Source organism: Xiphophorus maculatus, chromosome 1 (assembly GCF_002775205.1).
Source record: "Xiphophorus maculatus strain JP 163 A chromosome 1, X_maculatus-5.0-male, whole genome shotgun sequence".
NCBI lineage: Eukaryota > Metazoa > Chordata > Actinopteri > Cyprinodontiformes > Poeciliidae > Xiphophorus > Xiphophorus maculatus.
The window spans coordinates 1,321,940-1,336,440 of NC_036443.1; the positions used below are offsets into that span (position 1 = coordinate 1,321,940).

Genomic DNA, 14,501 nt, shown 5'->3' on the forward strand with positions numbered 1-14,501 from the left:
TTTCACTAGCTCTGTCTTCATTCTTTCTATTAAAGGTTTGAAAAACATTTATAATTAATCCTATTTTGTAATAGTAAAATGTTAGCCGAGCTAATCTGAACAAAAAAATTCTAGATTTAGGTCAAATGGGAAACCTTTGGCTTATTTTTTAAAAATGTATTTAGCAATTTTTTATTATTATTTATATGTAATTTTTATAGTATTTTTATTAGGGTAAAGGTACTGTCTTTAGCACAGCCCAAAAAATAACCAGTAGATGTTTACTCAGATACTTCTATCCAAGGTGGTTGTTGATGTTATAAAAAAAAAAAATCACAGCGCAACACATCTTAAAATAAAATGGAAAAAATAGTTTATTAAGAGTTTATTAATAATGTTCTTATGACCAATTCTCTTAATGTTTTTCCTTCCTAAATTCTAAATGTTTGTGATGGCTACAGTTACAGCCACACAAATGCACCCGCTTCGGATGTTATCATCCCATAGAATGGCGATTATCAGTGGTTATCAGCCCCATTGAATGGCCTCAGTTGGTCCCTGCTCTACCTGCTAGCAGGCTGTTATCAACCGGGTGACAAATGTGGTAATATTCACTCTCACCTCACACAATAAGTTCATTTCACTTATATTTGGATTTCTTTAAGTTTAGGATTTAATTTACAGAATAACTGGTTTTGTTTAGAAAGCAACACATCACAGTGTATTCTAGAATAAGTGCGCACATTTTAGTTTATATTGTTGTGTTTTGCTTGATTTAATCTTTGTTTTGTTTCTGAGTTTAAGTGCTGGCTGCCCAATCCTTAGGAGAGCAGAGAGGTGGAGAAGGGGTGGAGCAAGCCAGCTGAGACTGCAAATTGGTTCACACCATTACTCATCATCCAGAGGGGGGGAATGGGATTTGCTATGTTAGTTTCAGTTAGGTTTCTGTGTATTTTCCCCTTTGTGTTTTGTATGTGGACTGATCAGCCAGTATTTAAGTCCCCTTTTGTCTCTGTTTGGGAGGTCTGTTTTTTGAGTTAGTCTGAGTTGATGTCTGTTACTTTGACCTCTTTTATGGGCCCAAATTTTGTCATTTTTTCTATTATTTACCCAAGTTTTGTTTTGGGTTAAATAAAAAACAATTATTTTTGACTTTGAACCGGTGCCTGGCTGTTCCTTAACTGCTCGGTCCATCACAATGTTGTATAATTAATAACCCACTGTCTCATATCATATTACATTGTTGTTATTCTAGGTCTTGTATCTTTTCTTTTACGTACTGAATCTGTGTTTTGTAATTCATACACCTCTTAATTCATTTTGCTGCTCCCATCCATCCATGGAGATTAAATCTTTTCTCAAACATGTATGAAAGAATCAAAACAAAACTCTAGGAATCTCTTTGATGAGGGAATAACATTTAAACATGATGAAAAGCTCAAATGAGTCAATACATAAAACTGCCTCTTTAAAGATTCTCCACATAAAATGACAAAAAGAAAGCATACTAATAGTCAGTTTTGCAATACAGATATGAAATTATATGCATTTAAATATAAGTACATATTCAAATTCAAAAATAGTTTATTTATCCCAAAAGGAAATTAAATGTTGCTGTGTTCATGTTAATTCAAGGTTCTTCAAAGAGTTATTGCTGATGGTGATGATAGGCAAGACAGATGTCCTGTAGCTGTTTGTATAACAACTAACTTGAAAAAACCTCTGACTGAAGACACTGTTTTTCTGTCAGTCTTGTGAAGAGGATGCTTAGGGTTGTCCATAATTTTCTTGATTTGTATTTACAGCTTTGGCTTTGATACTCAAAATTGAGCTCAAGTGTGTCTGATTTTCACTGATTATTCTTCAGATATCACTACAACTTGACTGGAGTTCACCTGTGTTAAATGCAGCTGAGGTTGTAGTGTGCATAAGAGCGGATACATTGCAATGAAGACATCCATGAAACATAAACATCCCAGAATGCACTGGGCTATGTAGATCCCAGAAACGGGTATGTTTGGCTCTCTATATCTGGCCTGGGGTAATCAGAGAAGAAGTAAAAAAGGTAACCAAGAACTCAAAGCTTATTAAAGCGGTGCTGTATGTAGTGTTGTATTTTGGAGAAAGGAAAACAATGCAAAAGATCTATCATTGTCTCAATTTCTAGGACGTAATTACCGGCAATAACCGTTAGGGGGCGTTAACCACACACCGGATCCTTCTTCCCGTTAGACCCGTCAAAGCTGCAATATCCGAGCCCTGACATTGCGAAGATGGAGGCTGTTATGGTTTAGAGCGGAGCGCTACACGGAAAGCACAAACAGCGAGTTTCTGAGGCCTGTTATGACAACATCCCCAGCTGGTCCAGGTAAAACAGACAACAATTACTCAGCTAATGAGCAAACGTTAGCGCCATTGCAAAGTTAGCTTGCAGAAACGACAGCAAGCTAATGTCAACGAAGAGGCTAACGCAGCGAACGTTATCAAGGCTAGCTTCGGACAACTACAACGTAGTTTCAATTTAGTGATATGTTTGTAACGAGAACTGCTGGACTTTGATGTTATCTTTTTAATACGTTCAGGAAAACAGTCTTGCAACATTTAAGCAAAGCACATGCATGCTAACTTCAGCTAAAGCCATTTGTAAGATGAGGAAGATTTTTTGATGCTGGCTAAAGCTAACAAGCTGCTCGGTGGAAGATCCGTTTCCTGGTTGTGATTCCTGTGCTTGGTAATTATCCTGGGTTTTTGACAGTGATCATTTGGCCACTGTTCTTTCTAAAGTAAACAGACACGTTGTTTTTTTATAGATGCTAAACTGTTTTTAGTAGAAAGTGAGAAGTAAAATAACAGCATTAACATCCGGACTGACTGACATATCATGTTTACAGGGAAGGGAGACATGAAGGGGTGATTATAGACTTTTACACACACCCGTGGTGCTTTGCATTTGGTTAGGGTGTGCCAAAGACTTTGGTTTTTAGGAAACCGCTCTTTCTTCATATCTTATGCCATAAGTTTTGATCCTGCTTGTTTGCATCCAGTTTTGCTCAATCCTAAAATTTTTAATTTAAGAGTAATATCAACTCAGAGAAAAGTATTATTTAAACCGCTGTGGTGGATCAGTAACTAAATAATAAGCCTAGTAGTGTGTCTGCTACAGCTGGCCTGTGTGTCTGCAGGCGGGAGGCAGGAGGTGTGAGGCAAGAGGACCAGACGCCAGCAGCATGTACTCCGAGTGGCGCTCGCTGCAGCTGGTGGTGCAGAGCGACCAGGGTAACCTCAGCGTCCTGCACACCTACCCTCCCAGTGTGGGCACAGAGGTGGCAAATGCAGTGGTCAAGCCTCTGGGCACGGCAGTGAGCCCTGTGGCCACAGAAAACATCCTCAAATCAGACAAAGAGGTGAGAAAGCTGGCAGCTCTGGGAAACGCTCAGCAGTCACTCATGGCCTTTTATTTCTAAAAATCTGCTCACCTTTTAAACTCTCTCTCTCGTAAATGTATGTTTTGTGATTCAGTAGGAGTCACTACAAGTAACTCCTTAAACAATACAACTTATAGTGAAATTAGGGAAATACTGAGTCTTTTTTTACTTTCTGAACTGAAAAAATAGTTTTCTTACACCAGCCTGTCTGTGTCCTAACTTTATTATAATTAGAGCTGCTCCAATGAGAGAAACAGGAAAATTTCCCTTGATCATCTCTGGGAGGGGATCAGTAGGTCTAAAAGCAAAAAAAAAAGAAAAGAAAAAGAAAAACAATGCTAGTCAAATTGCATTGTCTTTGATACATTTTGTTTTGAGTTTAGTTAAAATCAGATAATTGTTAGTATTAGGACTTGATCTGTTTTTCTAGTTTTAATCTTAAAATCTGTTCAGATTTCTAAGGTTGTTCTAAGGCTTCATAATAACCTTCACCTTAGGTTATTTGTTTATTTTATGTTGCACTTCAGTATTTTTTTTGTCCAATTGGAGCAACAAAGATACAGGGATGCAAGAAAAATCTAATTTAATAAGAAGGTCCAACTAATTTCTACTCATGCTGGTGTTTGTTCATCTTCAGTCTAACAGTTTCCTTTACATTGGTTCCCTTTGTTTAGAAAGCGTATATCTAACTTCTGGGACAATCGGTTGTAATTTGTTAGGTTCTTTTATTTTTATTTTTCATAATGTTGTTGATGAGATAATAGTGTGTGGATAAAAACTGAGGTGATATTGTTTCCCTCCTGCTCTTACAAACCATTTAAACTCTATTAGCTTAAATCATCTCAGACTCTCATGCCGTTAATTTAGAGATACTTTCTTAGCAGTTATTCATATGAGTGATTGATGAGTGAGTGAAGTGCTGCAGCAAATGTCTCTTCTGTATCTCCAGAAGGGAACAGTTTGTGAGTCAGTGTTTGTTTAAATAAAATGCTTCTCAAACTGCTTGCATTATTGTTGTTTTTCTGAAGGTTATCTTTGACTTGAGCCAATCTTGGGAATCTTGAAACTGATTCACAAATATGCAATTCAAATCAAGAAAACCTGTTTAAGATTCTTTTTTCTTTGATAGTACCAGCTGTCAGTTCCTTTCATTATCAGAAAAGTCATCTATGGCTCAAGCAAAATATGTCGGAAATGACAAAAAGAGCAAAATAATCAATACCTCTGAAGTCAGGCCTCTTTTGTAGCAGGTTTAATAAACAGGTAGCATTGTCTTGTAGAAAATAGTTTCCCTTTAAATAGTTTCTTCCCCTGACTTCTCATATTGGTTTTTATTATTATGTCAGAAGCATTAATCAGAGAAATGAACAGATTTTGTTCTTTCTTCTAATGATTTTGTTCTATCTTCTAATGATTTTGTTCTATCATCTAATGATGTCAAGTTGATTTGTGAAGAACATTTGAGCAACAAGCCAGTTCAAAGTGCTTTAAATCATAAAACTAAACGGTAACTAATTATGAAACAAACAGATTTAGTCAAATGCCACCATCAAAATCATTGAGTGAATATACATCAAATATATTGATCAATATTCCAATTATTATAAACCAAAGGCAACTAAGCAGCTGGGTTTTGATTTAAAGGCACTCAATTCTTCAGCTGTTCTTCAGTTTTCTGGAAGTTTGTCCCAGATCTGGGGTGCATAGAAGCTGAATGCTTCTTCTCTATTTTTAGTTCTGGTTCTGAGGCAGAGCAGAACCAGAACCAGAAGACCTGATTGGTCTGGATGGTGGTATGATTAAACATGTTTAATGGTGTTAAGCTGTTTAGTGATTTATAAACTAACAGAAGTATTTTAAAGACTAGTTGGAAAAACCCCATGTGACTGATATCTGGAAACCCTCTGCTTCCCAGGTGAAGTGGACCATGGAGGTGCTGTGTTACGGCCTGACCCTGCCCTTAGAGGGTGACACTGTCAAGCTGTGTGTGGACGTGTACACAGACTGGATGATGGCGCTGGTGTCACCCAGGGACTCCATGCCCCAGCCTGTGGTGAAGGAACCCAATATGTACGTCCAAACCATCCTGCGACATCTCTACAACGTATTTGTGCCAAGGTATGCACCTGCCTCAGTTTTCCTCATTTAATGTAATTATTTAATCTTTGCCCAGTAACAACTGTCTTTACCTGGATTATTGAGCTTTATTAAATAGTCATTTGTAAATGAGCTAATATTTAGATTTGCACCGATCTTATATTTATATCTGTACTTGTGCCGATGTTGAAAACAATTCTAGATGGGATATCAGTGACAGTGTACCCAATCCATAAGGCTGATCTAATCAGTCTAGTTCTATGCTTTGTGCTCTGTGTGATGTCATGCTTTATTATTTATTTTACGTTGTGTTTAGAATTTATAATTGCTCTTTCTGAACCATTTGAAAGAAAATTTGTTGCAGTTTATTTTTACATGTTTGACCAAGATAGTAAATCTATTGTTTTGGTTAGTTTCATTTTGTTTATCATTTATTTTCCATTGGCTGTTTTACTCCTAATTGCAGCTACTGAACAGTTGTTGTTTTTCCATGTTAGCTGGTGAAGCTGTTGGTGTGTTTCAATGTGCTGTATTGGTGCAGAGTTATTAAATGAGTTAGTAATTCAGTACATTCATTCATTTAAGTGACTTCACTTGTTTCTCTGTTTTGGATCGGTATCGACCGATACTAAACCTCAAGTATTGGTATCGGGAGTGAAAAAAGTGGATCGGTGCTTCCTTGCTAATAATTTGATTTGTGTGTTTCTGCTCGCAGGCCTGAGCAGCACAGTCTGAACCACATCAGGCTCTGCCAGCAGGTTCTGACAGCAGTCCAGAAGCTGGCACGAGAGTCTGTCTCTATGGTGAGGGAAACCTGGGAGGTGCTGCTGCTCTTCCTGCTACGCATCAACGACACCTTGCTTGCTCCTCCATCGGTTGGCGGTAAGCCGCGCTCCAGCATCTTTGTTAGAATTATTATGTTTTGTTATCTTTCTTACATTAGTAGTTTTATATTACTAGTTGTTGTTTAGTTTTAAGGGTTAGTGTTCTCACCCCAGAGAGGAGGAACTTGATAAACTGTGTGTAAGACCTTTCCTTGAACTCACGCATGTTTTTATAAGGGTTCTTTAGGGGGCTTTCCTGAGATACTCCTTAGTTGTAAAACTGTCTGTGTGTAGAGTTTAGTTCTGTTTATCCTTACTTGTTATCAGGGTAGCCCCCCTGTTTTGTTAAGATCACTCCCCCACATTCCATTCACTCCCCTTCTCTGCTAATAAAAAGACAAGTTCTGCAGCAGGATGGCAGAACGCAAGGAGATCGGCTTGTAGGAGATGATCCTCTGTGCCTTCTCAATTCTTGCAAGAATTTGGTTGAAAACTCAGTAACGTTGTCTGTGGTTCTTTTTATATAGGTTGAGAAAATACCCATCAGTCTTCATTCATTTGTTCCCTGTGAACACAAACCGTAACTTAGTTTTGCTTCTTCCTTTCAGTGGGCGTAGCAGAGAAACTGGCAGAGAAGCTGATGGCAGTTCTGTTTGAGGTGTGGCTTCTTGCATGCGCCCGCTGCTTTCCCACGCCGCCATATTGGAAGACCGCAAGGGAAATGCTGTCCAACTGGAGACATCATCCTCCTGTTGTAGAGCAGTGGAGCAGAGTAGCTTGCGCTCTGACTTCAAGGTAGGACTAAGAGGCAAGCAATAGAATGAGTTTGTGTAGTTTATTATTATTTATCTACTGTTAAAAAAATGCATATTTTTATTTCACATTCAAGGCTGCTGCGCTTTACTCACGGACCATCCTTCCCACCTTTTAAAGTTCCAGATGAAGACGCCAACTTGATTCCCGTAGAAATGGACAACGACTGTGTGGCACAGACGTGGTATCGCTTTCTTCACATGATAGGGTGCATTTTACCTCCTCTGTATATTTTCATTCATCTAGAAAAATGACAGCTCTCCCTGATCTGGATGTTGGTCTGTTTTTAAGGGGAAGTGAAAGTTAGTTCCTCTAAAAATGTTTAAACATGAATAGTTTAACCTTTTAACTCTGAGTGAATCCAACTGTCCTCCTGCCTTTTAGTTCATTCCTCCTCATACGGTCATTGTCTCACTCGTTACATGTTCAGTTGGGGTTTTTTTTTTTATTGGGATCTGTAAACTGTGTACCTAATCTTGAGTATGCCTCGCATCTTGTTTATTTCCAGCAACCCGGTGGATTTGAGCAATCCGGCCATAGTGAGCACCACTCCAAAGTTTCAAGAGCAGTTTTTGATCTCCAGTGGGATTCCTCATGAAGTAGTTCTGCACCCGTGTTTGAAACAGCTACCCCAGATCTTCTTCAGGGCCATGAGGGGCATCAGCTGCCTCGTGGATGCATTCCTAGGTAAGAGGATGCACAGGCAAATGGCTCACATTGAAGCAGATATGACATCGACAAAGGCCAAAAAATGTCAGCTAAACACTATAAAGGAACACAGTTTTTAACAGTGGAAATGTGTGGATTATTCTTTATTAGTGTAAGATGTGGCTGTCATTACACACAGATTCTTACATATCATGTTGCAGTAGAAACTTACATTAATATTTTTAGTAAACCCTCATTATGTTGACACTAGTAGCAGTGGATAAGAGACAGCATTATTAAAAAAGCAAGAAGAAAAATTGGTGAGGTGTTACCATAGTAACTTGCAGTGGTTTGCAGCGTTAACAGTTATTCCAACCCTAAAGCAATAACCATAAACATACGTTCTGCTAACGCTGAAGCAACACAGTATTTATGCTATTTATGCTAATGCTAAATGCTAACTTCAATTCAAATGATATCTGCCCTTGAAAGACTGCAACCCCTGCAAGCACCAATTTAATTTGACATGAAAATTGACACGTTCTATAATAACCTTAGGCATGGTATTTATGACATTCGGTTCTTCACTGTCTTTTATTTTGTTTCTTCTTTGAAATAAAGTTATTGGGGAAAAAGAGGGAATGTGAAAAGGGGAAGCCGGTCTTTAGCTGAGCACCAGAAGTTTGCCCAGCAGTGGTAACTTGCCATTTTTTTTCCAAAAGCATAATTGTCTTTAAACCACTTTGAAAAATTGGTTGACTTTCTTTCATACCAACATGTTTTAAAATTCAAAGTTATATTGAACAGAACAGCAAACACTACATTACACTGAGCAAAAGTGGTTTTATGGAAACAACAAACAGACCAAAACATTGACTTTATTTTGATCATGAAAATAAATCTGTGCATTGAATTTTTTTGCGCCTTCCTTTTTCTGATTTTGTCAGAACCTCTCGGTGAGATGAAGATGGAGGGTTCTAAACAATGTCAGCCACATTTCAGGAGAAACATGTCAGCATGTACTTTTCTCTTCACACTGTAGGTGTCTCTGTTGAAAAGAGAGACGTACGCGAGAGGGCATTCTCTTTTTGTCCCCTGCCGCTCTCTCATGGTACACTCATCAGCTGACGCATCATTTAATGAGACATGATGGACATGTGGTTTGTTTTTTGCGGTGATCGTGTTAAAGGTCCAGTGTGTAGGATGTAGCAATAAAAATAAATGAATAAAATGACCACCAAAATTGAATATAGTTGCTCTGAAGCTTAGAGCTTTCTGGGCTGCTCTAGTACAAAAGAGAGTGATTTGATTATCTTATTTTAAAGCAAAATATTGACCTTCATGTTCATTTTTATAATATATATAGCATTTTTGCACCTAGATTGGCTTTAACGTTGCACACTGGAACTTTAAGAACTGTAGGTTTTACTGCTAAGTAAACTGTAGCTCACAGATAGACTAAACTATCAGATCATCAACAGGGGACTACTCCGGTCTCAAAGTGTCAATCATTATCAGTGCATTTCCAATCTTGGTGATTCACATCTAACCGTTCTAACGCATGTTTACCAATGAAGATGGGCTTTGATTAAATCTCTTACCCCAAATCATTTTCTCTTTTCTCATCATTTGCCTGAATGCTGATTAGAGAGTGAACAGGTTTTGCCTCCATGGTGACGCTGCCTTTTTATTCACAGGTATATCACGTCCCCGGGCGGACAGTGCCCCGCCCACCCCAGTGAACAGATTGAGTATGTCTCCGCCCCCCTCCATCGCCAACACTACACCCCCACACAGCCGCAAACAGCGGCATGCGGTGGTCACGAAAACCACCAGCAAGAGCTCAACTGTAAGTCTGACTGTTACACACGGCCATAACGTACAGTTGAGTTACTCTAGGGTGTCCCAAATGATTTGACCTTTTTTCACTCTGCCATTACAACAGGAGACTAGATGGAGCTGGAAGATGCTAAACAAAAGCTAGAAACAGGAGAAGATGCACTGCTTACTCAAATAGTCTAAAAATGAAAGCGGTAGAATCACAAGTAAAATATGTTGGGTTACTTTAGGCTATGAATAAAGTTAATTAGCCTGATCAGGATCGGGCTGGGTCAGGTCTGATTTTCTGTTTTTTAGACCCAATCTGAACTCTAACTAGAGGAGGCCTCATGATGAGCTGATCGTTTGGTTCAGGTCTTTTGGAGAAGCTGCAGCACTTTTTGGTTACAGTTTAGAAATCAAGGTTTGGAGTTTCATATGAGAGCACGTCTTACATGTTTTAAATAGCGTGTTACTGTTGGTATCTTACAAATGTTTTAGTTCAACTACCACAAAGTTGTTTTTATCATTTATCTGTATACAAGTTTGTATTTTAAAGAATTCAGAGGACAAACTTGATAGGACAATGGATAGAGATTCTGTTAAGCCTCAAATTATTCATACCCTTTGAAGAGTTGGTTGTGAATATTTTAATTTTGTTTTTCCGACATGTTTCCTGTGACTTGAAGTAGTATTAATGTTTTTGAGTTCCCAGTTTTTGAGTTTCTGCTTGAATCTGAAGGAGAATCTGTGAAGGGAGCTAAATGTTAGAAAAGAGCACACTTCATCAAAACACACTTCATCAAAAATCTGGTCAACAATATAAATCATTTATAGCAAACTTACTTTGTTAAAATATGAATAAAACTAGATTTAAAAAACAAAAAAATAATGAAATCCCTCTCCTCTCTGAAACGGCCATCTAAATCTGAATTTACTCGACTTGTAAATAATTTTGAATTATAAAAACTGTCCTGGAAAAAAGTTGTTAGAGGCTGCAGTAGATTTGAGATTTGAGCAGGATCTAACCCTGTATATTGAGCCAGAGTTTCAATAGAAAGGTTTATAATCAAGATTCTGAAACTTCAAGTTCAAAGATCAAAACCTGACTTCTTGAAAAGGTAAGAGTGTGAAACAATAAGCAGCGAGTGGCTATCTTTAAAGTTTGTGACCCTGTGCGTCTCTGATTTCTGACATTAAGCTGTATGAGTGCTATTCATCTTTTATTCTTACCGGCTTTTCATTCTGGAATAAATAAAGTCCAATTTCTTTATACAATAAAGTGAAACAGCTGAAGAAAAAATGACAGATTAACCAAAATGATTATGTTACACATCAGCGAGCTCCGTAAACCTGCGGCCCTGTGATTTATTTATTTCAATTATATGTTTTACAAAATTAACAAATTATTGATTCTCAAAATGTATATGTGATAATTTGTTGGGATTAATGTAATATTTCTTAACTTTACATGAAAGTTAAGAAACAAAAACTCTTCAGATAAGATGCAAAATCTATTTAATCACACAGTCCGCAATATTCGCTTTGTGTGGGTGTGCGTGTGGGGGTGCGTGGGCGTGTGTGTGTGTGTTGGAGTTGGTACATTGCTCAGAGGGTTTTATAAAGATGCTAGAATGTTGGAGCAACAGTTCTTCTAAGATGTTAGTCTCCTAGAAATGTGTTTGCAGAACATTAACTGAGTGGATGAACAGAAATTCACTCCAGTTTTCAGACTTGGATCTAATTTCACTTCAACTTCACAGTTACGAAGGACTCCTTGTCCATATTACAAAATCACAATCTCTGAAGTTTTTGGTTGTAACCTTAAAGGTGAAAAGTTGAAGGTGTATGGTAACTTTTGTCTAAAGTTTTTGGGAATAAATTAACTTTCCCTTTTTTTTAAAAAAATCTACCTACAATGACCCTAATACACCATTGTATTAATAAGACTATGTGTATCCTGATTGTTGTTTTAATCCAGAGAAGTGTATGTTTTAAAAATGAATGTGCGGTTTGCCCCTTGCAGAGCAGCAGCAGCCAGCCAGCCAAAGCGTCCCAGCAGCAGCAGCAGCCATCATCCTCCCCCACTCTGCTGTCCAGCCCCAACCAGAGCAGCTGGGAGGCCCGGCCCCTGCCAGCCCCGGCGAGGCCAAAGGTCAACAGCATCCTCAACCTGTTTGGCCAGTGGCTTTTTGACGCCGCTCTTGTTCACTGCAAGCTGCACAGCGGCCTGAGCCGGGACCCCAGCATGACCGGTAAGCAGGGAGCCGGCGGGCTGCGGCACTTTCAGCTGATTGCATGGTGCCACTCTGCGTGTTATGTTGCTGTTCATTAGTGCATTTATTTTTTCTGTTGTGGTGGTGTTCTGTTTCATCGTGAGTTGTTGGGGTTTGTTTTCTTTCTGTCACCGTGTCTTTGAATCTTTGTTGTTTTCTGTGTGTGGAGGGCTTGGTTAGAAGCGGCCACAGATGAGATTATTATCTGATCCTGATCCATTTTGCATCAGACAGCTAATCTAAACCTGGCTAACGCTACAACTATATTCTACGGATTTGGTTTACAGTGATGTTCTCTGTTAAAAATCCTCAAAAGCACTTATTGCTTTTAGTTTTACTAAGTAATTTGGCTCATCATTGGTTCTCCTTATCTCTTCTTTTTGGTGTAATGTCCTGCACGTGTCTACCATGTCTGATATACTGTCCAATACTTTCAGTGGGTCAAAAGTCATGTATCAAACACAACAACTAAAAAATACAATGAATTGATCCCAAAATATCGGATCTGCTTTGATTTTTGTCTCTCTTCACTATTTCTGTTATCTTGCAGCCTCTTTTATCCAAATTCTCCTTTCTTATAAATCTTGTAAGTAGGAACGGCAGCTTCTTTTCCTCACTTGATTTGCGTTTCTTGACAAATCTTCCTGCTTTTCAGTTGAATTTCTCATGACCATTGTCATTACCACCATGGTTTCATGCCCCCCCACTCCTTGTCATATATATATATACAGTACAGACCAAACGTTTGGACACACCTTTAATTCAATGAGTTTCCTTTATTTTCATGACTATTGACATTGTAGATTCACACTGAAGGCATCAAAACTATGAATAACACATGTGGAAATATGCACTAAACAAAAAAGTGTAAAACAACTGAAAGTACCCCTTATATTATAGTTTCTTCAAAGTAGCAACCTTTTGCTGTGATTACTGCTTTGCACACACTCTGCATTTTCTTGATGAGCTTCAAGAGGTAGTCACCTGAAATGGTTTTCACTTCACAGGTGTGCCCTGTCAGGTTAATAAGTGGGATTTCTTGCCTTATAAATGGGGTTGGGACCATCAGTTGTGCTGCGCAGAAGGCAGGTGGATACACAGCTGATAATCCTACTGAATAGACTGTTAGAATTTGTATTATGGCAAGAAAAAAGCAGCTAAGTAAAGAAAAATGAGTGGCCATCAGTACTTTAAGAAATGAAGGTCAGTCAGTCCGAAAAATTGGGAAAACTTTGAAAGTGTCCCCAAGTGCAGTTGCAAAAACCATCAAGCGCTACAAAGAAAGTGGCTCACATGAGGACCGCCCCAGGAATGGAAGACCAAGAGTCAATAAGTTCATCCGAGTCACCAGCCTCAGAAATCGCAGGTTAACAGCAGCTCAGATTAGAGACCAGGTCAATGCCACACAGAGTTCTAGCAGCAGACACATCTCTAGAACAACTGTTAAGAGGAGACTGTGTGAATCAGGCCTTCATGGTAGAATAGCTGCTAGGAAACCACTGCTAAGGACAGGCAACAAGCAGAAGAGACTTGTTTGGGCTAAAGAACACAAGGAATGGACATTAGACCAGTGGAAATCTGTGCTTTGGTCTGATGAGTCCAAATTTGAGATCTTTGGTTCCAACCACCGTGTCTTTGTGCGATGCAGAAAAGGTGAACAGATGGACTCTACATGCCTGGTTCCCACCGTGAAGGTTGGAGGAGGAGGTGTGATGGTGTGGGGGTTCTTTGCTGGTGACACTGTTGGGGATTTATTCAAAATTGAAGGCATACTGAACCAGCATGGCTACCACAGCATCTTGCAGAGGCATGCTATTTCATCCGGTTTGCGTTTAGTTGGACCATCATTATTTTTCAACAGGAAAATGACCCCAAACACACCTCCAGGCTGTGTAAGGGTTATTTGACCAAGAAGGAGAGTGATGGGGTGCTGCGCCAGATGACCTGGCCTCCACAGTCACCGGACCTGAACCCAATCGAGATGGTTTGGGGTGAGCTGGACCGCAGAGTGAAGGCAAAAGGACCAACAAGTGCTAAGCTGGGAACTCCTTCAAGACTGTTGGAAGACCATTTCTGGTGACTACCTCTTGAAGCTCATCAAGAGAATGCCAAGAGTGTGCGAAGCAGTAATCAAAGCAAAAGGTGGCTACTTTGAAGAACCTAGAATATAAGACATATTTTCAGTTGTTTCACACATTTTTGTTAAGTATATAATTCCACATGTATGGATTCATAGTTTTGATGCCTTCAGTGTGAATCTACAATTTGCATAGTCATAAAAATAAAGAAAACTCTTTGAATGAAAAGGTGTGTCCAAACTTTTGGTCTGTACTGTATATAGATAGATAGATACAGTATATATAAGTTAAAAAAGACCACCAGCGTTTGTTCAGTGCTTTTCCAAAGGTGATGAAATGGATTTCGTCTACTGACCATTTGTCTCAACCATAATGTTGCCAGTTTGTTGACACCATTTCCACATTTCAGTTTTTTCACTTTGTTTGAGTCATGCTAATCTATTATTGCGTTTCAGACCCTCCCTCTACTTCTGCATTAATGTTTTGGTTTGCGTAATTTTTGTTTTAGTTTTAAATGTTTTAGTTTGAGTTGTGATCTTTTTT

The 14,501-nt window shown here is 38.8% G+C and overlaps 1 protein-coding gene across 12 annotated transcripts in view; it reads left to right on the forward strand.

Moving 5' to 3' along the window:
- Positions 1-2,196: 2,196 nt before the first annotated feature.
- The window catches only part of ralgapb (Ral GTPase activating protein non-catalytic beta subunit), a 28,864-nt gene continuing 16,559 nt past the window's right edge, over positions 2,197-14,501 (forward strand). For 5 of the 12 annotated variants that reach the window (XM_023340141.1, XM_023340421.1, XM_023340230.1 and 2 more), the window contains exons 1-11: positions 2,197-2,347; positions 3,162-3,383; positions 5,320-5,522; positions 6,217-6,383; positions 6,934-7,120; positions 7,215-7,346; positions 7,647-7,825; positions 8,829-8,897; positions 9,484-9,635; positions 11,631-11,859; positions 12,431-12,466. In XM_023340141.1, the coding sequence (XP_023195909.1) occupies positions 3,207-3,383; positions 5,320-5,522; positions 6,217-6,383; positions 6,934-7,120; positions 7,215-7,346; positions 7,647-7,825; positions 8,829-8,897; positions 9,484-9,635; positions 11,631-11,859; positions 12,431-12,466 (1,531 nt within the window). In that variant the 5' untranslated portion in view covers positions 2,197-2,347; positions 3,162-3,206. Of the gene's footprint in view, positions 2,348-3,128; positions 3,384-5,319; positions 5,523-6,216; positions 6,384-6,933; positions 7,121-7,214; positions 7,347-7,646; positions 7,826-8,828; positions 8,898-9,483; positions 9,636-11,630; positions 11,860-12,430; positions 12,467-14,501 lie in introns of all 12 variants that reach the window. The other 7 variants (XM_023340317.1, XM_023340370.1, XM_023340502.1 and 4 more) reach the window with 4 other exon arrangements.